At 37.9% G+C, this 25,635-nt stretch overlaps 3 protein-coding genes across 7 annotated transcripts; 2 read left to right on the top strand and 1 right to left on the bottom strand.

The window, feature by feature from the left end:
• Positions 1-579: 579 nt before the first annotated feature.
• Positions 580-6,637, bottom strand: LOC135633509 (protein NLP1-like). The gene is made up of 4 exons (XM_065143041.1): positions 4,961-6,637; positions 4,650-4,697; positions 3,548-4,574; positions 580-2,248 (listed from the first exon to the last, which is right to left on the bottom strand). The coding sequence occupies exons 1-4, from the start codon at positions 5,930-5,932 to the stop codon at positions 1,371-1,373; spliced, it is 2,925 nt and encodes a 974-aa protein (XP_064999113.1). The 5' UTR covers positions 5,933-6,637; the 3' UTR covers positions 580-1,370.
• A 3,052-nt stretch (positions 6,638-9,689) lies between these two features.
• On the top strand, positions 9,690-16,063 carry LOC135634399 (protein LAZ1-like). Of its 5 annotated transcripts, none has more exons than XM_065144834.1 (9): positions 9,690-9,839; positions 10,163-10,413; positions 10,506-10,562; positions 10,865-10,973; positions 12,062-12,246; positions 12,324-12,412; positions 12,887-13,148; positions 13,594-13,845; positions 15,355-16,063. In XM_065144834.1, the coding sequence occupies exons 2-9, from the start codon at positions 10,264-10,266 to the stop codon at positions 15,700-15,702; spliced, it is 1,452 nt and encodes a 483-aa protein (XP_065000906.1). In that variant the 5' UTR covers positions 9,690-9,839; positions 10,163-10,263; the 3' UTR covers positions 15,703-16,063. The 5 variants fall into 5 exon arrangements, with proteins under 5 accessions (XP_065000906.1, XP_065000910.1, XP_065000911.1 ...); XM_065144836.1 differs by lacking the exon at positions 9,690-9,839 and adding an exon at positions 9,846-10,049; XM_065144838.1 differs by lacking the exon at positions 13,594-13,845.
• A 1,205-nt stretch (positions 16,064-17,268) lies between these two features.
• On the top strand, positions 17,269-24,655 carry LOC135633730 (butanoate--CoA ligase AAE1-like). The gene is made up of 2 exons (XM_065143581.1): positions 17,269-17,670; positions 23,054-24,655. The coding sequence occupies exons 1-2, from the start codon at positions 17,473-17,475 to the stop codon at positions 24,509-24,511; spliced, it is 1,656 nt and encodes a 551-aa protein (XP_064999653.1). The 5' UTR covers positions 17,269-17,472; the 3' UTR covers positions 24,512-24,655.
• Positions 24,656-25,635: the final 980 nt, after the last annotated feature.

The following is a 25,635-nucleotide window of genomic DNA, read 5'->3' as shown; positions in this document are numbered from 1 at the left end:
AACTGTTATCTTTCGTCATAGACATATTAGTCGCTTGCCAAGCTCTATGTGCTCACCCTGTTGCTATATAAAATTTTTAGGATGATTTATCGCTTGCTAAAATGTTTAAATTGGACTGAGCTACCTCACACTTTGTTTGTGACTTCGGAGAAAGTTTCGGGGATGATATATTGGGACAAGAAAAATCATTGGGGTGACTATTTTCAAACTGTGTGATTCCCTCCAACAAAGAAACTTTAATATTATAAAGACTATTTTCAAACTGTGTGATCAACGATATGACTGAGAATAAAGTTTTAGGAATGATATATTGGGATGAGATAAATTATCGAGGTGATTGTTTTCAAACGATATGCGAGTTTTGAATTGATCAGACAACACAGTCTTACATTTTTTTTTTATCATTATCATTTCATCTAAAAGCTTATGATACCGAATAAAACATAATTTAATTCAGATTCTTCTCACTATGAAGCAATGCTAATTCCCCAAACAATTTAGAGCTTAAGCTCAACTGGTAAAACCAAATACCAATTCTAGATGAGCAAAATGAGGAGAGAGGACAGACTGAAAGACAGCTGCATGGAATGTAATCTAAGCATTCCAATGTAATATAAGCATTCCACGTCAAACATCTCAAGACTTTAAGTCATGATGCTATCAATATATGGCTTAAAGATGGAGACATGAAGTCGAAATGGTCAAACTATGACATGAGACCTAATGATCACAAAAGAATACTGCTCCAATTGCCTTACGGTTGGGATTTCTATAGCTCTGGAACCGTTCTGATTCCAAGGGGCTTTCGTCAATCTGTTTTTAGGCTTCTTGGGGCCGATATAACTGTTGTGATTGATGGTATAGCTTCTGTGGCATCAATTTCTTTAACTTGCCTGCTGCCAGTAGGAACATCAAATGTTTATTCCATCACTCAAAGGAGCCATTGAGTGGCTATTTTACAAGTAGCTCACTTTGTTCACGATCGAAGTTCCTTTAGGTAATCACTCACCGTCGGGCTGATACTCGATGCATCGAAATAACATCTTCAAGCCCTTGCAGATCTCCGAACCCTCCAAGCTTCAGTAGACACTCGAGCAACAAAAGAAAAACTTAGTCCCAAATCCCAAGTCCGTCCTCAACTTCTACCAATTTCAAGCAATTCTGGTACCGTCAAACTATGGACTCAAGGCGGATAATCAGGCTATCACACATTTTTTTTGTGTCTCTCCGTGCAGCTTTAGCATGTTCCTCAGTCAATTGCTGAAAAATCCAGGCTCCTTCTTTTTGGCCATAGATCATTGCAAAGATTATGTTAACTTTGAAATTCCATTTTTGAAAGACCAATTTTGGTTGAGATTAGAGGCTCTTAATCATGAACTCAATCCTGTGCCGCATGACGATGTTCTGATCAGAGTACTAGCGACTGGATGGACAGAAATATTTATTGTCTGAGCACCTGATAATCTGTAGATATGGATGCATTCCTGAAGATCCGCATCACATGCTAGTAAAATCCACTCTGACTCATCATCGAAGTACCTGAGATTTACTGAATGCTCAATGCCTATATTGAACCGCTTTAAGATCTCTTGTCTCAAGTCTTCGAAGCCCCAAGCAGGATGTAGCCGCATCCTAACCTTTTCTGCACCATATGTGGCTTTTACTCTGATCCAACTGCTTCTATTACTATCTGAAGGAGACAAACTTCCAGAAGAACAATGCTCACTGAGTGACTTTGGATGTTGAAATCTATTAGGAGATAACTGTGTGCTTTTAGTTGGAAGATGCAAATCCATCTGACCATTTGTTCCATGAAGAATGTCAATAATCTTTTCCTCCATGTTAACTTCTTGCTTCATTCTTGGTTCAGCACTCTGATTACACTGTTTTTCGCCACTTGAAGAAGAGAGACTTGAGGTGGATGTTGGACTGCATGATGATGATGAGTGAGAAGATGACAAATTGGGTTGGATTATTTTAGCATCTAGGTCTTGATGGTCAGCATTTGGATGATCATTTTGATTTGGTCTGGAAACTGGGAAGTCTCCTGATGAATTCTTATCTGAGACAGGTGCTGTTGTGAAATCCTTATAAAGGGAACTGAGTTGAATGGCTTTATCTGCACCATGAACTGAATCAATAACCACTTGCAGTTTCCTCAAGGAGTGGTCCACTTTTTTGATCTTTCGTGAAGGCCAGCGAGTTATCCCGTGCTGCCTACATATTCTTTTCAGAGTAGTAGGGCACACTGAAACATGGAATGTTGATAGACGACAGCATTATCAGTCATATATGATTGTACATTAAACTAATAATCCATTATCACTACTACAGCCAAAACAAGAAAATCTAAATCATGTGGGCAATTGAAGTTACAAAGTTCATAATATACCAACAAGTTCGCAACAAAGTTCACATACTTCATATTTACTATTTAGCATAGAAAAGTTAGCTTGAGTTCTTTATTTCACTCGCATCTTTATCATCTTAAGAAGTAAAAGAACTTGCATCATAACCACCAAAGATGCCCAGAGCTTGTTCCTTACCCCACTTAACAAACAAGAAGAATAACACTAATGAAGATTCCTAGTCATCGTTTACACGATTGATCAATTGTGATCCATATTGCTCAGGTCCCATACAAAATCCTAACAGAACGGGAAGACTTAGTTAAAGATTAGGCTTGTCAACAAGTCAAATAAAATCTTACGATTTTGATCCAATCCAACTTAAGCCAGCTATGGACTAGGGTTTTGGTCCAATAATCTGATTGTTTAACTATACTTGCTAATCTCAGTAAGACCTAATCCGGCCATATAATCTATCAAATATTTGGTCATTTTTATAATATATGCAGCATTATATTTGTTTACAAAAAATGGTGATGTTTAAGTTAATGAGATTTAGAATTTGATTCATGGTTTTTACATCTAGGCAATGTATGGAAATTTTTAGATTTTTAAAGATAAAATTTTCCAAATAACTGACATGATGAATCCATGAATACAAATCATCCCTTGAATATAGCAGCCCATCAGAATATTAATATGGACATCAAAAGAAAGTGTCATACTCAACTCGTATATCTGCTTGTAATTATCAGATTCTAAAGAGGTGCCTGATACAATTTAGTGTTTTGATATGTGGAAGGCTTGATAATTCTACTCTTGTCGTCCAGAAGCAGATAATAAAACTTCATTAAACCAACGATAATAAAACAACACTTTGCATCAGAAGAGGCGGGCTTTAACAAGAAAAAAGGTTCTTTCTGTTACATGCTTTTATTTAATATAAAATATTTCATCCTAGTCGAATTTAAGGAAGTTTGTATTGGGGGCTCTAGAAGCTAGGATTTCTCATACAACAAAAACATGGAAAACTTTTGCAAGAACAAAATGAAGAACAAGTTAGTATCTCTACATTTGGTGGAGGCAGTTTCTTTTGAGAAAAAAAGAAGAAATGAGAAAAACAATAGCACAAATGAAACGGAAAAAATATTAATTATCTGATGCAAGTTGATTTTTTTCCAATAAAGAATGAATCTTACCACCAATGCCCTTTGCAGCATCTTTCAAGCTACCAGCAAAATATTTACGAAGAACTTCCAAACTGACAGTCTTCTCTGTTTTTCTGCGCCTCTTTTCTGTTGTTCTTGTAGCCTCAGAACAGCTACTATCAAAATTGAAAGAATTCTCAGTATCACTTATATCTTTTGCAAAGCCTTGTTCATGCTGCCTAAGCTTTGAGGATATCTTTTCTGCAGGCAATACCACCTCAGTGTGATCTCTGTCAGTCATAATACTAAATCGTTCAACTCCATGCTTCTTAAATTCAAAAACATGGCTTATTTTCTTATTTGAGTCTCCCATTGCACTTGTGAACCAAGGTGGTGTATTCTCATACACTCCCGTCTTATGAGCTTCCAGTGAAGTGTCAGTGTCACATTTTTGTCCTGGTTCTGCTTCAGAAGAAGATTTTGCCAACCAAAAATTAGGAATTGTTTCACTCACTTGTAACATAGCCTCATCTGCCAGCTCCTTAGATGTGACAACCCGTAAAGTTTGGCAAACTTGTTGTATAGTGCCTGACAATGAATTTAGCATCCGTTTCTGCTCTTCGATCAGTATGCAATTAGCAGGTAGAAAGAATTCCAATACAAAGTCAGCATTTCCAGTTAGAATACTTCGCAGTCGTATTGCAACTGCACCTCTTAAACCAAACATCTTGGCATAGTGAGAAAGCGGATACTCTGTCTTACTGGAAGCAGTAACATCTGACACAAAGCATGGTTGATTGGTAGTGAAAGCTCTACCAGCTACACCTTGTCCCCTTAGCAAGTGATGCTCAGAACAGGCCTCATGAAATCCAGTCATAGAAGGGTCATTCACACAACAAACATCATCACAAGTGGAGACACAATACCCATAGTTTTCATCGGAATGGCGGATGCCCTTTTTACCTTGTTGAATGCACGGAATCCAAGTTTGAGCTAATGGTAACATGTGCATCCTGCAAACAGCTTTTAGAACCTCTAGAATCTCAGGTAAAGCAGCTTGGTATGAACCACTACTTACCTGGAAAAGAGCATCATGTGCTGCAATCAGTAGGATACTTCAACAATAATACTATAGGGTAGTCTACTGGCTCACCTTAAAGCGTGGAACACTCGCAACTTCCGAGCTCCTAAGATCAACTGCCTGCAAATACCAGGTGTCTTTTAGCAAAATTTGAAATAGTAGCTAGCTGATGCTCTTAAATTGTCATTTCGTCATATCTACCACAAATAGCTCAAGGGCTTCCTAAAGGAAATGGATCACAAATACCTTACATAGCTGTACTCTAGTGCTTAAATAAAATTTATATCAAGAAAATAGAAGCTCGGAGTAAAAAATAGAGTCAGTAGGGAAAGTTCATATATAGAAGCTTAAGAATGATATAGAGAGGAGAAAAAAAACCTAACCTGAAGAGCACTGCAAATATTCTGGAGTTCATAAGTGTAATTTATCTTTTGTGTCGTCATGACAACCTCCACAACACCCAAGCAAGATCGATTACCCTGATCAAACACAGGAAGTGCTATACTGCCACGAATATCAAGCCGCTGGGCATAATCTACACGTGGATACTCATAGCTGCTAAATAACCGAACATCCGGGGTCCATTCCGGCAATCCTCCTAGAAACACCCGGCCAGGCAAGCCTAATGCCTTGCCAGAGTTCTCCTCAGTTGAGAACTGGTAGTTTACGGAGACCTCTCGATAATTCACGAGTTTCTCACATTTTCGGTTTAGTAAGAAAGGTTGACTGTAGGTTGTAAGAATCAATTGGTCTCCTCTCTTAACAGGCACCCATAACTGAACTAGGGCATCGCCTTCCCTTTGATTCTCCTTGATGTAATTAAGTGCCTGCATGAATTTCTCTTTTACAGAAAAATTAGACTCCCTTGGTTGAATCCACCAGCTTGTTCCTGGTGCAGAGCTCGGGCTTGTTGAACATAGATCACCAGAGTCGACTGAAAGCACGATCCGTCTAACAGAACTTGGATTGAGGGATTGCTTTTTGTCGATGTTTTCAGCCCGGGTTTCATCCGGAGGAGGACATGTAGATACAACTGACCTTCCTATATCATCCTGGTTCCAACCATCCAGTCGATCTGGATTGGGACTACTATTGCTGACCTCAAAGAGAGGCGAAAAGCTCAAAGAATTGAAGGGGCTCATGGAGTCAGGAGTACCAGCTTGCAAGGCATCAGGGCAATCAGGAAATTCCATCCAGCCATCTCCTGAGAGCAGCTGATCCAGCAAATCCAAATCAGCAGCACCATCTGCGAGATTGCGCCCCAGCGAAGTATCAGCCTGAGGAACAGCTTCCATCACCGAGATCTCTTCAATACCAACCAGACGCGAATTATCAGGCTGAGGAACAGCTTCCATCACTGAAATCTCTCACCACATGAACCTACTAAAACCATACCCCAAGAACTGCATCATCATCATCGTCATCAAGAGATACCAGAAATTCCAGCCAAGCAGAAACAATCAACACTCAATGACTTCCTAACTGCAAACTGGCACATGAACGACGAGCATTTCACTCACTGTGCTGGTCAAGATTGCAGGCACAACAAGAGATTCTCGTTGTGGAAAAGCAGATATCAATCCCCCCCCTCCCCTCAAGCTCAACGCAAGAATCCAAGGAAAGAATAAAAACCACTAACTACAGATGCAAGCACACCTTGGAGAAAAGAGAGCAGCTGGTGGAGCAAAAGCTAATCTTTAGGGGACTTATTCCAACAAGGGGTTTCCTTTCCCCTCTGAGCCACACATCCCCCCAAGAGAAGAAAAAGACGCACCTTTTCCCGTTCAGATAAATCCAAGAGGGGCTTTCTGCTCGGAAGCCCGGTTGATGTGGTTCAAGAAGAAGGGCTCACCATGAACTCCTCCTCTTCCCTGCCACAAACCCCAGATCACCTTGCACACAGGCCCTGACCTCCCCTTCCATGCCCTGATTCTCCCCAAAGGATCTCAAGTGAATCCCGATGGATGAATGCATGATTGACACAAGTTTTGTTGTCATCAAGCTTGGCTCTGTGCTCTTGGAATCTTTCCATATTGGTCCCCACCACCATTGGGCTCTCCAACCATCAGCAACTCTCCATAAAATAAACCCAAGCAAAGTTGACATAAGCTTGTGGGCTTGCAAGGGGGGGGGGGAGGGTTTGAAACTGGCAAGCGATATGGGGGGCGTGCAGACGAGGAACCTGAGATGCATGCTGTCATCGAGACGGTGACGGGCAGCCAAATGCTGTGGACCAGGAAGGTGATTCCTGCGTCCAGGGCATGTGGCTTCCTCCCCACATCCCAAGGCTCTGATTCGGTCGAAGACGCGGAGTCAATCTGCCATGGAACCCCTCTCCATTTCACCTTCGACCGACGCGGGTGAAGCGTACACGGATGGATTTGTTGAGCGGCTGCTCGCATCTCGAGATTCACGCGCTGCGATTGCATTCGCCAGAATCTGATGCAGCGTCGGACGTACGACCCGTATCGAAAGCATCACACCACAGCACACGTAAGCTGATAGATTGGTACGGCAAACCTTTTCTTCCGCCTCCTATTTAATTGAATCAACCAAAATACATAGTTGACATCTGCATGAATGAGAAGAAAACCAAAAGGAAGAGAATTCCTTCACGACATCTTTGTTCATCCACAGGCACTCACTTTGGAGCCTCCCTGTCTTTCCATCAACCACGAACCTACCTACCCTCCAATACAAACACCACTGCTTGCATGGAACTATTTGACCTGGGAATTAAAATGCAATTTGAAGAATACTGAGCTGTATGTGATTCTGTGTAACATTTCTTGTCTGTTCCTCGGTGTTCATACTCCCCCCCCCTACGCTAAGTTGGAACCGTTCGTCTCAGGGATTCAGGATCTAAATCTGAAACCCACAGTACGGATTACATATCCTGCTACAGCTCCACTGTCACTTGATCCAAACGTCGGCTACGGCTTATTAAACGGAGACCAGATTCCAGAGAGCGGAAAGGGGAGAGCATCATGCTGAGCACTATCCGAGGCTTGTCCGGTAGTCATCACCAACTGTGAACAGCCTTTTGGAGCTCACTAGCATGACTGTGGCTCCGAGCCAATGGTTTCCCAATATTATGACTTCAGATGCAGCTAGCAGAAGTATATTATGATGTCTGATTCATACCCACATCCAAATGCATCTGAGATCTGATGATTTTAAAAGGGACTGACACCATTTATCATCTATTAATTGCATGCGATTATCGACTCTTTGGATGCTTCAAGAAACGAAATGTTGTTCATGAAAATTATGAGCAAATTCAGGATAGGAGGATAGTTGCTCTGCAACCGATCCCAATTGATGTGCCCAAGGATGGCTAGAAATCACAACAGCCACCTAGCATAGAGTTAAATTCCAATTTCTCTTGTATAGGATGGACCATAAACTACTATATTTCAACTCTTGAATGTATGGAGTTGGATCACACATGAATAAATGAGGTGGATGATATACGAAACATGAACATTGTTGAGCTGGACTACTCTACTCTACTCTATTACGATTCGATCTGATGTGGCTATAGATGGACATTGATAGTAATATGCTTATTCTAATGTATAAACTAGCTCAGCACTTGAGTACTATCACATCCAGAAGAAAAAAAAAGGAGATTGTTGAATATTCGAAATTCAGATAGGGTAGTTATTATTTTGAAAGTGAAGAAAATATATATCGCATGCCCGTTTAAGTTAGTATGCGTTTAAAAGTCTATGTCCAATACTTTACTTCGGCTCAAGGATAGAAGATGTTCATATCTTGCTTCATATAAAGGATAACATCATGATTTATTGAGTAAAACCATTTTTTTTCATCAAGTTAGCATGTATATGTAGACATCAAAGACTCGTAAATATTTGTTTAGTAAATCTTGAACGAAATTATATTTTAGAAGATCGCTTTATAAAATATTATTCTTATAATCATCCGCTTAACAAGAGAATATATCATTTATATTTTTCATCTCCAAAGTTCATTGTGACATGTCATTGAATTTTACAATACTGATTTATTGAAAATAATGACCATATCAATACATACACATTATAAGCCATATGCCTCTAAATTTACTATAAGACTATTCGTCATTATCCTATTAATAATTAAGAATAAAACTATAATCACACGGTCGAAAATGCTTATTCACATATACAAACCCTATAAACATGGGGTTAATGTTTGGGATATAGGAGGTTCATTGTTATAGTGCAAGAAGACCTGAATCTAATATGATTATTTTGTTACTATTTGATTGTTAACTCATCCAGCTTAATTTAGTTAGATGATTTTAATTACCTTGATGACATCATAAAATTGTTATAATCACCTTAATGACATGTAAGTCTTTCGTAAATCTTCTAATATTATGTCACATAAAAAGGCAACATTTTATTAGATGATTTTCTAAAAAAAAAACTCATATTTTAATTTTTTTTCAATCAATACCTCATTTTATTTTTTCAAACAGTACTCATAATTTAAAAATAACTTAAATTAGTCCTAAAACTTTTCTCATTTGTTGCAGTATTTTGGTCTATTATAATGTTTTTTGTTTGTTACTGTATTTTGGTCACTATAATAATAAAAAAACACTACGAATGATCTTAATAGACTTATGACCACAATCAAATTAGCTATAAGCCTAAAAATATGATATGAATAATGACAATTAAAGAAGCACGATAAGATTTAATATTATTAAAAATATTATAAACGAAAAATATTATAACAGTTAAAAATTGGTAAAAAAATCGAGTGAAAATTTTTGACCAAAAAAAAAAACGTTTGAAAGAAAACAAAAGGAATGTTTTTGAAAAATATCTAAAATATAGGTTTTTTTAGAAAAATCATCCAACTTTATTCCTTTCGAAAAAAGAATTAATATTCGAATTATATTTTCATTCTTTTACACGAGAAAACAGATTAAAAAAAAGGAATTATTTCGCCACGAAATAGTACGATACAGCGTTCCATCAACCGTTCACCGAGTTATCCTAAGGTCGCTCCTCCACCGTCCATCGCGATCACGAAGACGCACAATCACCCCTTGCTACGTTTCACACCGCTATCGCATCTTGATTCAGATCTCTGCCGTCCGTTCGTTTCCAATCGCACCGGCCAAGTGGCATCTCATCGCCTCCCTCTGTCCTCCAGAGGAAGGACTTCGAACCGCGATGCCTCGATCGGTGCAGAGGCGGACGGCACGCGCGCTAATTCCCCTTCTCTCCACCCCTTGCCTTCTAGGTTTTGATCTTTCTCCTCTTTGTCTGTTCCAATTCCAGCTCCGCGAAGCGATTCTGCGGTTATTTTGATTCTTGATCCAATGTGAAATCTTTTGGTTGGTTTCGGTTCTCGTTCTCATGATTTGGGTTTAGATTGCGGTTTGAATAGATTGAGGAGTTGTGGGCTCTTAACATGCGTTGTTACCTTCTCGGGTTTACCCTTTGTTGCAAGGTGATCGATCTTGTGATTTGGCACAATTGATGAGTCGTTTTGTCGCCAAATTTGGTCATTCTTTTGACCTATGAGGCTGAATATTGATGAACACTTGTTGAATTTGCTTGCAGTCCACTGATCGAGTATAAAGATGTGTTCGACGATCTATTTTTGGTTAGAATTATCCTCAGAAGCTGTGAGTTCTCAGGGAAGTTGAGAGTCGTTCTACCCCATGAAGATAACGGAGAAGCTATTCCAGAGTCTCTTATCTTACTCCCCGCCCATATGGGCCACGGCTGTTGGTGGTGTTTCGGTAGTTGTCACACTCTTCCTTTCCATGTTCCTTCTATTCCAACACCTTTCTGCATACAAGAACCCCGAGGTTGCTCGACTTCTTCTCTTCTTTTGTTCAATATGTGCTTGGAGTACTTATTATCTTGTAATCTTATTGTTGTTTGGCCTACATTCTTGCAGGAGCAGAAGTTTCTAATTGGCGTGATATTAATGGTTCCTTGCTACGCCATTGAATCGGTAAGATCATTAGTCACTGGAGCATAATTAAAAAGTAGTGATCTTAATGGACCATTGGTATGCCATTGAGTTGGTGAGTTTTGTCATCACTTGAGGGTTTTGGCTTAAAGTCTTAAAGAAGATATGGGGGTTTGAATTAAAGATACAAGTACAATATGCATTTTTTGACTGCTAACCAACACCAACAACAATTTTAAAGGATGAAATTTTCTTTTCAGTGATATATGACACTTTCTTATAATGGTGGTGCTGCAATTATATGTTCGAAAGACTGCTGAATCTTCTTTTTGTTCTTATTGTAGTATGTATCACTGGTGAATCCATCGGTCAGTGTTGATTGTGAGATTCTGCGTGATTGTTATGAGGCCTTTGCCATGTATTGCTTTGGAAGATATCTTGTTGCCTGCCTGGGTATGCCTCCTTTTTAGAGAAGATCCTGTTAGATGATCTGTCTCTAGTTCTTATTTGTCGATGAAGATTATTTGTGTCATTTCTCCTTCAAACTTGATCTCTTTCTTGATATATATATGTTTTATCCATTTTTTTATGTTCACAATGAGTCGTTTGTGCTCAATTGGCTAGTGGGTTGCATTTTCCTGTGTTTCCTGATGGTTTGATATTTCTCATTTAGAGAAAGTCTATGATATGTTTTTCTTGGTGTTGATAATTTGCAACCTTGCATGCCAGTTAGTTCTCATCCTTAGAATAGAACAGAAATGATTGCTTTATTAAGAAAAGTTTCATGATCGTGCATCTATCTTAGAGAGGATATAGTTGATCATCAAACATTCTTTTTCACCTAATACTTCACTATATCAGGCTTTAATCATGAAGATGAACCAAGGTCATCTTGATACCATAATTGATATACATTCTATTGTTGCATTGAGCATATGGATTGTCACACATCTTCATGGCTATTCCTTAACTGACCAGGCTATGCAAGTTTTGAGTCTTTCTTAAACTTGGATGAGCATAAAACTCAGTGTCCAGTTTTGACTTTTTTAACCAGGAGTTACTACTATTGCACCAGGTTACTATTGGCTGCGGGAAAATTTCATTAAACTGGCAGAAGCTTTGTCAGAACTTTAGGTGGAGCGACATGCTGGGATCATCATAGAGTTTAAAAAAGAGACTTTTTAGTTTTATATCGCTAGATGCAATTTTCTAGAAGATTAACAATTGGTCACATGATTATTTAGATCACCAAGATTTCGTTTCCATTTGGTGTTATGCAGTAAGATGGTCATATTAATGTGTTTAACACTTTAAATATTTAAAAATACAAAACAGGTGCTTATTTGTGGAGGATGACCATTTAGTAGCTTTTGTATTACATATGTTAGATGTTAGCAACATAGTCATCAACATAGTCAGGAACTTCCTAAGCCTTCCAGCTTGATGGTAGATATTTAATTGATCATTGATATGAGTGTGTAATGTGTTTTCCCTGATAGGATTTAGCTGTAATTTCTGATTGCAGTCCTGCTCTTCTTTAGGTGGGGAAGAGAGAACAATCGATTTTTTGAAGAGGCAGGGTGCCACAATTTCTAATACACCCTTATTAGAGAATGCTTCTGAGAAGGGAGTCATAAAGCATCCTTTTCTGATGAACTATATTTTGAAGCCATGGAGACTAGGCGAGTGGTTTTACCAGATTATCAAAATTGGAATTGTCCAATATGTAAGTTTTTTTACCTGAAAATTGTTATACCTATCTGTGAAGGGTGCGATTCATGTGGTGTTATCTTTTTTGTACAGATGATAATAAAGACTGTAACCGCCATTTTAGCTGTATTTTTTGAAGCTTTTGGAGTATATTGTGATGGGGAGTTTAAATGGACTTGCGGGTAAGTGAAGGCTAAGTTGATATGATGTGGTTCATTGAAACAAGTGCTGTTTTAACTGTATATATTTGAGAAAACTTAAGTAGCATTTATTTTTAACTCATTGTCTTCCCCAGTTTGTCTATCATAAATTACAAAGTTCTTATGCTCCAAAGTTGTCAATTAATAAGGTTGACTGAAGTTAAACATCGAATGACTAGAATAAATCATCCTGTCTGTGCTTGATTTTCCTCTTAGTGTGCTTTTGCTGTGTTTCTTATCTATAAGTTGCTTTAAATCTTTTTTGAAATTCAATGTGGTGCCTTCTATTGTAGATAGCAGAATGTGAAGCATTCAGATGATAATCATGGTATGCATTTTCGCCATATGGAAAAGACTGTTTCCTGTCATAATATTCATCATCTGCGTGTTACATGTTAAGTGTCTGATTTTGATTGATGCAATGTGACAAATTATGAGATTTTACTGATTTTGTAGGTACCCGTACATGGCTGTTGTTCTCAATTTCAGTCAGTCATGGGCATTATACTGTTTAGTCCAATTTTATGCTGCGACATCAGATGAATTAGCTCATATAAAACCACTGGCTAAATTCCTGATGTTCAAATCAATCGTCTTTTTGACATGGTGGCAAGATGTGGCAATTGCACTACTTTATAGTTGGGGTTTGTTTAAGAGCCCTATTGCCCAAGGTTTACAGTTCAAATCAAGTGTTCAGGACTTCATTATTTGTATAGAGGTACTTTTTGTTGTTTCATTGATCTAGCATATTGTTTTTGCTTTTTTATAATTTCCACAGATTAGGTCCGTGCCTTGAATTGGATTGAGCTTATGTAATAATTTACATTGTCAATGACATTGGCTCCTGTTTTGTTTTGTATATGTTAAAGAAAATGTTATAGTCTGTTTATTTTGTTTCGACTTTATAAGAAATGGAAAGCCGTTGATTGTTGATAAAACATGCAGTAATAATTTATCATGTGTATTTTTTGGTGTTGTTTTATTAATTTTTCTTATTCTTTATAGCAATCAGATACCTACATAATTGCACTCATACATGTTTTCTTGTAGCAAGTTCCATGGAATTTCTATATGATCAGTTTGTAAAATGTTCTTATTTTCAGTTTATATTTTTGGAAACTAAGGCAAAAACTCTAATAGACCCATTTGTTCTTCCAGCACAGATGTGTGTTGCTTCCGTTGTCCATCTCTATGTGTTCCCTGCCAAGCCATACAAGTTAATGGATGTCTGCTTTGCTGGAGGTGTATCAGTTCTTGGAAACTATGCATCTTTGGACTGCCCTTTAGACCCTGATGAGGTCAGAGACTGTGAAAGACCTACAAAGCTTAGACTTCCCCAGCCTGATATTGGTACCAAGAGCACGACAGCCATTAGAGAAAGTGTTCGTGATGTTGTTCTTGGAGGAGGAGAATATGTATGTTAGTCTTTCTCTCATATTACATGCCACCATGCTCTTATTGTCAAGGTTCACAATTCCAATCTGGACTCATTTTAGGGCTCTTCTATCTAAGCACTCTCATTATATCAGACACATATCTGGATATAGGATTTTTTTTTTTTTTTTTTTGCAGTTTGCATTTCCATATGAGGATTGGTAGATGTTGGTATGACAGCAAGTGTTGTTCATTATATCAAATTTAGATGTGGGCTTTTGTTATCTACCCAAAAAGTGTTCTTTTCCATTACATAGCAAAGCTGAAACATATTACTGATCTTTTTATGCATATCCTGTGTTCTGAGTACTAAAATTAAATTACATGTTGACTATTTTGTTCCATTTTGTGCCAATTTCTCTCTTTCTTTTTTCATGCTTGACTAAATAGTGTTGTCCTTCAAACTAAGGATTGGTTAGGAATTTTGTTAGTCTTCCTGCATTTCAGTATCTTTGCTCCTTGTTCAGTCAAACTGCCGCTCTAGGGTAGTAGACTTGCATGTTTGCCTAAGCAACATCAAGTTTCACACACCTTGCACACAAGTCTGCTATTCTTGTAAGGTCCTACAATAACAAAAATGGGGTCCACTCGAAGAAGGGTCATAACTGATGGTGCAAGGTGCCTGTATGTTGATTTAACCTACAGGTTCATTTACATCTAGCATATTTTTTCTCTCCAATTGGTTTTAGCATTATGTGCTTCTGGAACCATGGAATTTCTGATTCCGTTCACCTTTTCTTGTATGACTTGTATAAATTAATTTTTGATGCTAACTTCACTATCTGCATAGCAAGTAAAAAACTTCATTATAAATCTGGGATGGTCAATGGCCCTAGTACATGGAATTTGATTGGCAGTGGCTTGCAAGTTGAGATCATTGCTCCTAACTGTTATAGTTTAAATGACAGCCAAGAAATTGAGATAATCATTTAAAACGTCTCTGGGAAGTGCAACATTGTTGGTATTCATAATTTCTGTGCCATCACACAAACCATACTCTAGGTCACATGGTTTCTTTAGTCAAAGGTTGTAGTCTTATCTTTGGTTCTACCATGGTTACTTGCTGTCAATCTCTTTATAAATCAGAATAGAAGAGGAGGCTAAGTGACTGTTTTTTCCGCCTGTGGGGGAAAACCTGATTAGTTGTAATCCAATCATGTTTCAGATGAATTTGAAGAATCCTTAGGACAGATTAAAATTTTTTAGCATAGGTTGTTTGTTTTTTTCTATTAGAGATGAAAACAATCATAATTGTGGTAGTTTTGGTGCTACTTATTATTGGTTGAGGTAAAGATGCCTTTGAAGTTGATAGACATTGAAGTGTATGTATGGCACATCAACCTGAAGGTCAGATTTAAATCTTGCAGAAAAGTGGTATACATCTTGTTTTGGGAAACAAACACAGGAGGAGAAACTTATCTGCTTATAATGGTATTTTCTACGTTTTCTGTAGTTGATCTTTTTACAGAACCTTGTTTTGTCTTCTGCAGATTGTAAATGATTTGAAGTTTACAGTCACCCATGCAGTGGAGCCCATGGAGAAGGGTTTCACACGGTTCAATGAGAAGCTTCACAAGATCTCTGAGAACATAAGAAAGCATGATAAGAAGTTGAGAACTAAGGATGATAGTTGCATAGGGTCATCTCCTCCTTCCAGGCGGGTTGTTCGTGGGATCGATGACCCATTACTGTATGGAAGTAATAGCGACAGTGGGTCTAAAAGAGGAAGAAGACATCGCAGAAAATCAGGATATACAAGTGCGGAAGGTGGAGACAGTAGTGATCTTGGTCATGGTCGGTATGAGATCCATGGACGTAGGTGGATCACTAAGGACTGAGGATATTTTACCGGAGAGTCGCTAGATTTCACCATGGACATCATTATGTGTTTGCAGAGAGAACCAAAATTGCAAGCCTATGCACTATAAGATTGGCATTTTTGTTGGCATTGCATGGAATAAGTCAGGCAGTTACCATTGCAGGGAAAAAAAAAAAACCCACCTGTACTCTTGTATATCTGCTAATTGTGATGGAGCAGGAAATTTCGGCAAGCGTCAACCATCTCCTTTGGCCGAGTTTTATGGATTGGGACCTTCATGTATTGTCAATAGCCAAAGCAATTATGTTTTGGGTCTTGTGAAGCACAATGTAAAGGCATGTCATTTAATTTCCAATAAAAGAAAACAGTTTCAACCGACAGCCAGAATTACAAGTTGCAAGCTGCTCATGCTACTCCCCAGATAATTTGCTTGAATACTCATGCGTCTACAGAAAGGTTTGTTTGGTTAAGACTGTTTGTCTCCTGTTTTTTCTTTGAATTTTGGTCTAATTAAGATAGAAGTTTTGGAGAAATGGAGTTGTTCATCTGGCGCACTGTTATAGGTTGAGCTTTGGCACACTTGTGGTCTTCCAACCGCATGAGCTTTGATTTAGTTGAATTAAATCTAGCAGAGTTATATACGGCACACTTAGCTGGAAAAATTGTTAGGATCTTTGGTACCAAACAAATCAGTATCTGAAGTTGTAACTCTACTTTGTGATCAAGCAGACTCATCGTAGGCTCTGAAGGTAGGCATTTTGCTTGCATTTTGTACCAGTCAGACCAGTCCGTAACTTTGAGACAATGGGTGGAAATTCCAGTGCTCGGGACGAAGTGTTTTTAAGACTTGTGGATGGCTTTAACAATCTAAAGAAATGGATAGTACTTCAATGCAACAATGCAGCTTGCCCAAATGAACACTAGTGTTCACTCTCAGACACGTAGCGAGCGTTCAAGTAGTTCCCATGCAGGTAAAAAGGTCCCCTTGTAGGTGACATCGCAAGCCACTTGTGTTTGTCTACTTCAAAACGAACATTTCTGTTTTTATGTTGTAATTGGATCTTTTTAATTCTTTAAGCATAATCAACAATTAATTTTGCGAGCTTAGAACTTAGAACTAAATGGCATAAAAATATAAATAATTTTTTTTTTTATCAAACTATTCATCATTGTCAAGTTCAAATAAGCAGATGAAAGATGATCTGATCTATTCATGTATGTTTTATTTATTTATCATCGGCTAATACGATCATGTTCGCATCCCATTGATTCGATTATGTGATATTATTTCATAGTAATCCCATCTTTTTCAAGATTAATTATATATTATTTTTATAATTAATTATTTTTAATATTTCGATCCTTAAATTTTAAAAATTTATGTCGAGATATTTATACATACGAAAGTGAAATATTACGATCCATTAAAAAGATAATTTTATAAAATAAAAAATAAAAAAAATTATTAGACTAACAAGTATAAAATTTTAATATAATTTTTAAAAATATAAAAATCAAGCCACTCACAGTAACTAATTTTAGGTCACTTCCATCACCACGGTCTTAATGCCAATGGCTTCATGATGTCTGCGTAAGCAATGACCTGTAACGAGAAGCGGAACAGTACATCTGTTCTGGTCGGCGAGTACATCTGTTCTGATGGGCGAGCCAGGCGACAATGTTCGCCTTCTGCGCCGCGCCCATCGAGCTTTCCCCCCCTGCGCCCCACCTCTCCTTAAATAGACACCGCGCGCCCGGGAGGCGCTAACCAAAGCTGCGAGTGCACGAGATGGAGGCATCGGTCCGATGCCCGGCAAACTACGTTCCCCTGTCGCCCATCAGCTTCCTGGAGCGCGCCGCCCTCGTGTATGGCGACCGGACTTCCGTCGTCCATGGCTCCGTTGCCTACACGTGGAGGGAGACGCGGGGCCGCTGCTTCCGCCTCGCCTCCGCTCTCGCCCGGTTAGGGGTTTCCCGTGGCGACGTCGTAATTATCTCTTCCTCTTCCTAATTACACTTGTTGTAGATTATTAGTTCGATATTGATGCTTGCTCTCACATTATCTGCTTATGATTTTATTGTCGCTGGATTGTTCCCCTTTTTTTCTATTTTGTTATGATTAGTATGAAACAGCTGCTTAGAAATTTTAGTGGGCCAGAATAGTATGCTCGATGGTTGTATCTCTGTTTAGTATTATTTATGAGATGAGATGGAGCTCTTCACAGTAGATAAATCAATTCCGGATCACATTGACCTTTCCAACAGTCAATGTTTGGTGATATAAAATTCGAGTGGTATGAGGACATACGGGGGATGACAATGACTTGTCCAACTAGATAGTATTGCAGTATTTGATATGGAATGCAGCACCAGACAATTGACTGGAATATTTACTAAATTTGTAATTCTAGGTTTGCCCTTCCTAGCTCTTTCACTATTAAGAACCTAGACAGATGCATATATGGAGCATCCATCGATCTAACTGCATGGACCTCATGCACCTTTTAATGGGAAAGCAATCTTGGTTATCCTTTATAGGCATGTCACATGTCCTAACTTATGAGATAAAAAGATTGAAGTGAATAGAACTCATCGTCTTGTTGATAGAAAAGCAGTCTTGGCTGTTAGAGACACATTGTAAATCATGACCTAAGCGTTACATTATTTCAATTTGTTCTTTTATTTCATGTTTGGTTTCTTTCCGTTGTTGGTGAGTTTGTTGCACACGAGTAGTTCAACTAATTTTTATTTTTTGTTTGTAAACCATTGGTTCTTCAATTAAGGGTCCTCCTATGATGTTATTCTATTTCAGTCAGGAAAATATCATATGATATATTTGCTATCTTTATGAATTTTCTTTGAATATGGCTTGATGGATGTTACTTCTGCCAATCGGCATGTGTCAGCATTGTTCGAAACGCAAATGCTAGACAGATGTCTGGTATAAGTGATGGTTGTCCATATAGGAGGTGGCTAGAATAACTGTTGGCTTATCGCAGCCGGCGTGGCAAGGTATCATGCCTTGCTGTAAGAGTATGGGCATGCTATCTATCATGCCATAAAACAACTTGGCCTTAACATAATATAAAATGCTCCGTAAAAAAAAATAACAAGGGGCGGAATTTTTCCTAGAAACTTGGGAGTATGTCCAATACTGGAAGTAAGTAATCTCCTTGCATATCAACTTCTTGGAAATGAATTAAACAAGTTGACATGAGTTTAAATTATGAACTTGTTCAACTAATTCTTGTGTGTGAAGCTTGTTGAAGTTGATAGGAAGAAGGGATGAAGTTATCAAATAGAGGAAGAGTAGGATAAACTCTTATCTTTTATATTTCTCTCGAGAAACTCTTTACAATTTCAGAAACTCTATCTGTTTCATGACCCAACATATGATATTTATATAGTCTCCAAAGATATATTACATTAATTGTATTCAAAATGAATCATTCTCTTTTAAGAAACATTTTCAAGAACCAATAACCAATTTGACTTGTCCTTCCATAGACATTTAATCTATTTTTTCTTCTTGATGTAATGAATCTCCCTATTGATGCAATGAACATTTCTTTTGATGAAATTAATCTCTTTATGACACTTGAACATGTTTAATTCCAACATTCTCCTCCCTTAAACTTGTTCCATCTAACATGCCAAGTTTCTTTTGAAGTTGTTAAAATATTTCAAATTTGAGAGGTTTTGTAAGTATATCGGTTACTTGTTCATTTGTCTTGACATGATGTAGCTCCACTTCTTTATTTTTGATATGATATCTCATGAAATAAAATCTTATGTCGATATGCTTCGATCTTTCATGGTAGATTGGATTCTTGGCTAAGGCAATAACTGATTTGTTATCAATATAAATCTTGGTTGAATTCTCCCGTAGCATATGAAGTTCTTGGAGTAATCTTCTTAGCCAGATTGCATGACAAACACTAGAAGAAGCTGCTTGAGAGAGAAGTAATCTTACTGTCTCCAATCGAGCAATTGGTACAAATACTTCTTCGTAGTCAATCCCATATTGTTGTTTGTATCCCTTTGCAACCAATCAGGCCTTATATTTCTCCACCTCTTCTTTTGCATTTCTATTTTGTTTTGAAGATCCACTTAACACCGATAGCTTGGTGGTCTTCTAGAAGTATAGTAAGCTCCTATGTATCATTTTTGTTAATGGCTGAATCTCTACATTCATAGGTTGTCGTCATTTTTCGTCTCTATAAGCTTCTTCGAAGGTTAATAGATCATATCGTGCAAAAAGATAAAATAAAAAAAGTTCTTCATTATTAGTATCAATCCTTCAAGTCACATCATATAGCTCCTAAATCGATCTTGTTCTTCTTATAATCGGACTTCTTGAATCATGTGACCTAGCTGATCTAGGTGATGATTCCAGCAAAACCACTTCGGTGCTTGCTTATATTATTTCATCATCTTCTGAAGTTATAGCTTTCTTACGCTGCTCATCACTTTTCCAGTTCTAAATCTGATGTTCGTCAAACTCAACATCTCTTGACATCATAACTTTATTTGTGATAAGATTGTAGAGTTTGTAACCACTGGAATTCTTAGGATAACCTAGCAAAATACATTTCTAACTTTTATCCTCCAATTTTGTTCTCTTTTCTTCTAGTATCCGGGCAAATACAACACTTCCAAAAATTCTCAAATGATCAACTCTTGATTTTTGTAAGCTCCATGCTTCTTCTAGTGTAACATTACTAATTCGCTTTGTCGGAAACCTGTTAAGCATATAAAGCACAAGCAACAACATCTCCTCAAAATTCTTTAGGAATTTTTCTTTCCTTTAACATGGATCATATTAAGGATAGTCCTATTTTTTCTTTCTGAGATACTATTTTGTTGAGGTATGTATGACATGGTGAATTGATGTAAAATTCCATTATTTCTACAAAAACTTTTAAATTCATTTGATATATATTCACCACCCCTATCTGTTCTTAAATATTTAATCTTACAACAACTTTATTTTTTAACCAAATTCGTAAATTATTTGAATTTGCTTAAAACTTTTTCTTTTCTTTTAACATGTAAACCCAAGTTTTGCCACTATGATCATTAGTGAAGGTAAGAAAATACATGCTTCCTCCAAGCGATACTGGATTGATAGGGCCACAAACATTTGAGTGCACCAGATCAAGTCGATGCCATGCTTTTTTTGTTCTTCTGACTTTGAAAGAGTTTCTTTCTTGCTTACTCATGATACATACTTCACATAATTTTGATAGACGATCAATTCTTGGCATTTCTATCACCATATTATACTTCTCTAGAAGTTTCAAAGCCTCAAAATTTAAGTGAGCATATCTAAGATGTCATAGAGTAGAAATATCCACAATATCTGTTTTAAAATAATTTGATTGATAAAAAATATATAAATGTAGAGGAAATATTCTATTCTTTGCCATTTTCACATGTGATATCAATGTTTTATTCTTGTCACGAATTGAATGAGTCATATCTTTCATCTCAATATTATAATCTTTTTTAAGTAATTATCATAAGCTTAGAATATTATTTTTCATATTAGGAATATAATAAACATCTGAAATGCATAATTCTTTGCTATTATTAAGTTCAAAGAGAATTTTATATTTGCCTCTTATTGGTCTTTGAGACAAATCACCAAATATAATGTTCCCGGAATAACTTGTATCTATTTTTGAAAATAACTCTTTGATGTCACACATGTGATTTGAGGCTCTTGTATCTAGATACCATGTCATAGATTGATCATCTTTTAAATTATCATAACTCATTAGCAAAACTTGATTTTTTTTTTTTTTTTTCTTCAACAAAATTTGCCTTCTCACTTTGGTTGTTAGGATTATAATAATATTCATAGGAGTAATGTCCATACCTTTTACAAATATAGCATTGTATTTCAGACCTTTTAGAGTTTCTACCACGTCCAGAGCCTCGACCATAACCTCTGCCTTTTTGGTTAGAATTTTTTCCACCATCTTCGTTGTTTGGAGATTCTTGATTGGTCTGATTTCTTCCTCCTCTTCCTTTTTTTCCACATCCTCTTCCTTTTTGAGAATTTGATTCATCTTTATTTTCAAAAGTAAGTTTTGTTTATAGTGCTTGCTCCATAGTTTTGTCTTCTCCTCTTTTTGTAATCTTTTGTTTATGAACTTGAAAGGAATTCATAAGTTTTTCTAAAGACTTTTTTTTTTTTTAATCTTTAGATTCTTCAATCGCAACAGCAATAAAATCAAATTTTAGATCTAGAGATCTCAGTATTTTTTTTATTACTCTCTGATCACTTGTTTGTTCATCATTTCGTCTCATTTGATGAACAATAGAAATGATTTTTGAGAAGTAATCAGAAATAGTTTCATAAGTACCTTGTTGTAATTTTTCAAACTCGGCTCGTAAAACTTGTAGATTTACCTTATCAACACTACCAAATGTTTTTTGAAGTATTTCCCAAGTCTCCTTTAAAGTATTTGCTAGAGCGATGATCTCAAACATTGTATCATCAAGCCCTTGGTAGATCGTGTATAAAGCCTTTTTCTCCTTTTTCCTTTTATCTTTGAGTTGCTTTCTTGCTTTTGCATTCATTGCTCATTCTTCTACCGGATTTGGTTCAACATATCCATCTTCTACAAACTCTCATACATCTTGGGAGTCTAGAAGAACCTTCATTTGGATGCATCATATATCATAATTTTCTTTTGTCAATCTGGGGATCTGAATTTGGATGGTACTTGGGGAAGAGACCATAGCTTAATCTATGCCCTGATACCAAATGTTGAAGTTGATAGGAAGAATGGAGAGGAAAAGTAGGATAAATTCTATCTTCTATATTTCTCTTAAGAAACTCTTTACAATTTCAGAAACTCTATATGTTTCATGACCTAACATATGGGGTTTATATAGTCTCCAAGTATATATTACATTAATTATATTCAAAATGAATCATTATCTTTCAAGAAACCTTTTTAAGAATCAATAATCAATTTGACTTATCCTTTCATAGATATTTAATCTTTTTTTTTTCTTGATGTAATGAATCTTCCTCTTGATGTAAATGAATATTTTTTTTGATGAAATTAATCTCTTTATGACACTTGAATAGGTTTAATTCCACCAAAGCTATCGTCTCTCTTGCCTCTATATTATCTGACCCTAAAACATCTCTTGTTCATTATTATGGCTTGTTTTCTTTTTTGTTGCTGTAGTATACCTTTGGTAATTATTCCACTTTCGAATGTCCTGTAGTCTTTCACTGCTTTGCAAAAGGAGGCAAGTTTAATTGGCAATTGGATGTCGTAGTTTTGTTGCTGACACATCATGTTCAGTGGCTTCAGTCACTGTTATAACCATCTGGACTTTTTAATCAGGTGGCTGTGCTTGCTCCAAATATTCCGGCAATGTACGAATTACAGTTCGGTGTCCCGATGGCTGGGGCAATTCTCTGCACACTTAACACACGTCATGACTCGGCCATGGTATCTGTCCTCCTCAAGCATTGTGAGCCTAAAGTCATGTTTGTTGACCACCAGTTACTTGAAGTCGTCCAAGGAGCATTCAAACTTTTATCTGCTGAAAAAGTAAAGCTGCCTCTTCTGGTCATGATCTCAGAATCAACCGGATGTAGTTCTGCTGCTTCAGGTAATATGGAATATGAGTCTCTTCTGACGACGGCATCTCCACAATTTGAGATCAAATGGCCTGCTGATGAATGTGACCCAATCTCTCTGAACTATACCTCTGGTACTACATCCAGGCCCAAAGGTGTTATCTACAGTCACCGAGGGGCCTACTTGAATGCTGTTGCAACCATCCTTCTGAATGACATGACTGCAATGCCGGTGTATCTGTGGACTGTGCCCATGTTCCACTGCAATGGTTGGTGCCTTACATGGGGCATGGCAGCACAAGGTGGCACAAACATTTGCGTGAGAAATATCTCTGCAATGGCTATATTTGATAACATTGCCCAGCACAGGGTAACCCACATGGGTGGTGCACCAACAGTTCTTAACATGATCGTGAATGCCTCAATCGCTGATCAGAAACCACTGCCTGGAAGGATCAATGTAATGACCGGTGCTGCACCACCACCGCCCAATGTTCTCTTCAAGATGGAGGAGCTCGGTTTCCATGTCACCCACTCATATGGCCTCACTGAAACCTATGGCCCCGGTACAGTTTGCACATGGAAGCCAGAGTGGAATTCGCTCCCTGCAGAGGAGCGTGCAAGACTAAAATCCAGGCAAGGTCTCCAGCATCTTGGACTAGAGGAAGTAGATGTCAAAGACCCAGTTACGATGAAGAGTGTTCCAGCTGATGCTAAAACCATTGGAGAAGTAATGTTCAGAGGCAACACTATCATGTGTGGCTACTACAAAGATATGAGTGCAACTAAGGAAGCAATGGCTGGGGGATGGTTTCGGTCTGGGGACCTTGGTGTAAGACATGCTGATGGTTATATACAACTGAAAGATCGCTCAAAGGATATCATAATTTCTGGTGGGGAGAATATAAGCACGATCGAGGTGGAGTCTGTGCTATTTAGTCATCCTGCAGTCCTCGAGGCAGCTGTTGTTGGACGTCCAGATGAGCACTGGGGAGAGACACCTTGTGCTTTTGTGAAGTTAAAGGAAGGTTCTGGTGCTAATGCTGAAGATATAATCAAATTCTGCCGCGCCAAGCTGCCACATTACATGGCACCTCGCACTGTTGTTTTTGAAGATCTTCCAAAGACCTCAACAGGAAAGGTTCAGAAATTTGTCCTGCGGGAGAAGGTGAAGGCCATGGAAAAAAGCCTTTTCAAGATTAGTGGAAGCAAGCTGTGAGTTAATCTTCATCACTGATTTCTAGGGCTATTTAGGAAATAAGCTTTCCTTTAATGTATAAGGCTTCTACTTATTATTTCTCATTTGATGTGAGAATAATAGCAAATATTTTCTTGGCATGTTAACCCCAAGAAACTTGCAGTACTTGAATAGGTCTTGTCTCCAAAGAATTACTGTGTCTGGATCATCCCATCTGTCCTCTAATTTGAGCAAGCTATTGGTGAAAAAACTAGAAGAGGATTTTGTTTGAAGTTATTGGCCAACATCCTTGATAACGAAGGCGATTCTAATACAATGTAGGATTAGATATTGTTAGTGGATTAGTTGTACCAGCTGGTATTTTATTTCTCAGATTGATATGTCATTAGTGGATTCGATAAGAATTGAATAAGAGTTTATTTAATATTTATTTATTATTAAAAGTCAATATCAGTATTTTGGGTGAAACTCTATAACTAGGGATTTTCTTTTAACCTATCAATGAAATATTATTCAATCTTTCGAAAAACTCTAGGAGGCTGATTCCCTTGAAATGATCAAGAAAGTCGACCCTCTCGAAGTGATCATCTCTTTCTTCATAAAATTCTAAGGTCTTATCATTTGGTAGCAATCCTCGACGTTCTCGCTGTAGTATTATCGTAGTTATCAGAATCTCAGAAAAAAAAAAAATCGGCAACCACATCCTTCTCAAGTGAGAAAGAAGCCCAGCTATAGTCCTTGCCGCGGCCACCGCAGTCGCTAGTTGCCACCACCACCGTCGCTGCCTCCCGGCCAGCGGCCATCACATCCCATCTCTGTCGCAACCCTCGACGTTCCTTCCTAGCATAGCGATCGTCTCCCTCGGCGACCTATCGCTCTCCCTCGGCGACCCATCACTGGTTCCCATCCCTCAAACCGAGCAATCGCCACCAACGTTTCCTCCAGCCAAGCCATCGTCACTAGCCGTCGTTGCTTCCCGGCCAACGACCATCGCCGCCGCCGCTTCATAGCGAGCAAACCAAAAAGAAGTCCACCTCTCGTCGTTGTCGCTGCTTCTCCCCTTTCTCCCTACCGCAGCCTTAGCCCTCGGTCGCTCGCGATCACTTGGCGTTCATTGCTAACCAGCCGTGCGATCCCTATGGCTT

This window comes from Musa acuminata, chromosome BXJ3-3 (assembly GCF_036884655.1).
Source record: "Musa acuminata AAA Group cultivar baxijiao chromosome BXJ3-3, Cavendish_Baxijiao_AAA, whole genome shotgun sequence".
NCBI classification, from domain to species: Eukaryota; Viridiplantae; Streptophyta; class Magnoliopsida; order Zingiberales; family Musaceae; genus Musa; species Musa acuminata.
This window is presented reverse-complemented; position numbering and strand designations above follow the sequence as displayed.

Bases quoted from the DNA above. Each gene is read 5' to 3' on its own strand.
- LOC135633509 (XM_065143041.1), bottom strand. From the start codon at position 5,932: ATGGAAGCTGTTCCTCAGCCTGATAATTCGCGTCTGGTTGGTATTGAA. The intron at 4,698-4,960 runs GTTAGGTTTTTT...TGGTATTTGCAG, and splicing joins ATATTTGCAGTGCTCTTCAG to GCAGTTGATCTTAGGAGCTC. The intron at 4,575-4,649 runs GTGAGCCAGTAG...GCTCTTTTCCAG, and splicing joins CGAGTGTTCCACGCTTTAAG to GTAAGTAGTGGTTCATACCA.
- LOC135634399 (XM_065144834.1), top strand. From the start codon at position 10,264: ATGAAGATAACGGAGAAGCTATTCCAGAGTCTCTTATCTTACTCCCCG. The intron at 12,247-12,323 runs GTAAGTTTTTTT...TTTTTTGTACAG, and splicing joins AAATTGGAATTGTCCAATAT to ATGATAATAAAGACTGTAAC. The intron at 13,149-13,593 runs GTACTTTTTGTT...CTTCCAGCACAG, and splicing joins ACTTCATTATTTGTATAGAG to ATGTGTGTTGCTTCCGTTGT.
- LOC135633730 (XM_065143581.1), top strand. From the start codon at position 17,473: ATGGAGGCATCGGTCCGATGCCCGGCAAACTACGTTCCCCTGTCGCCC. The intron at 17,671-23,053 runs GTAATTATCTCT...CTTTTTAATCAG, and splicing joins GGGTTTCCCGTGGCGACGTC to GTGGCTGTGCTTGCTCCAAA.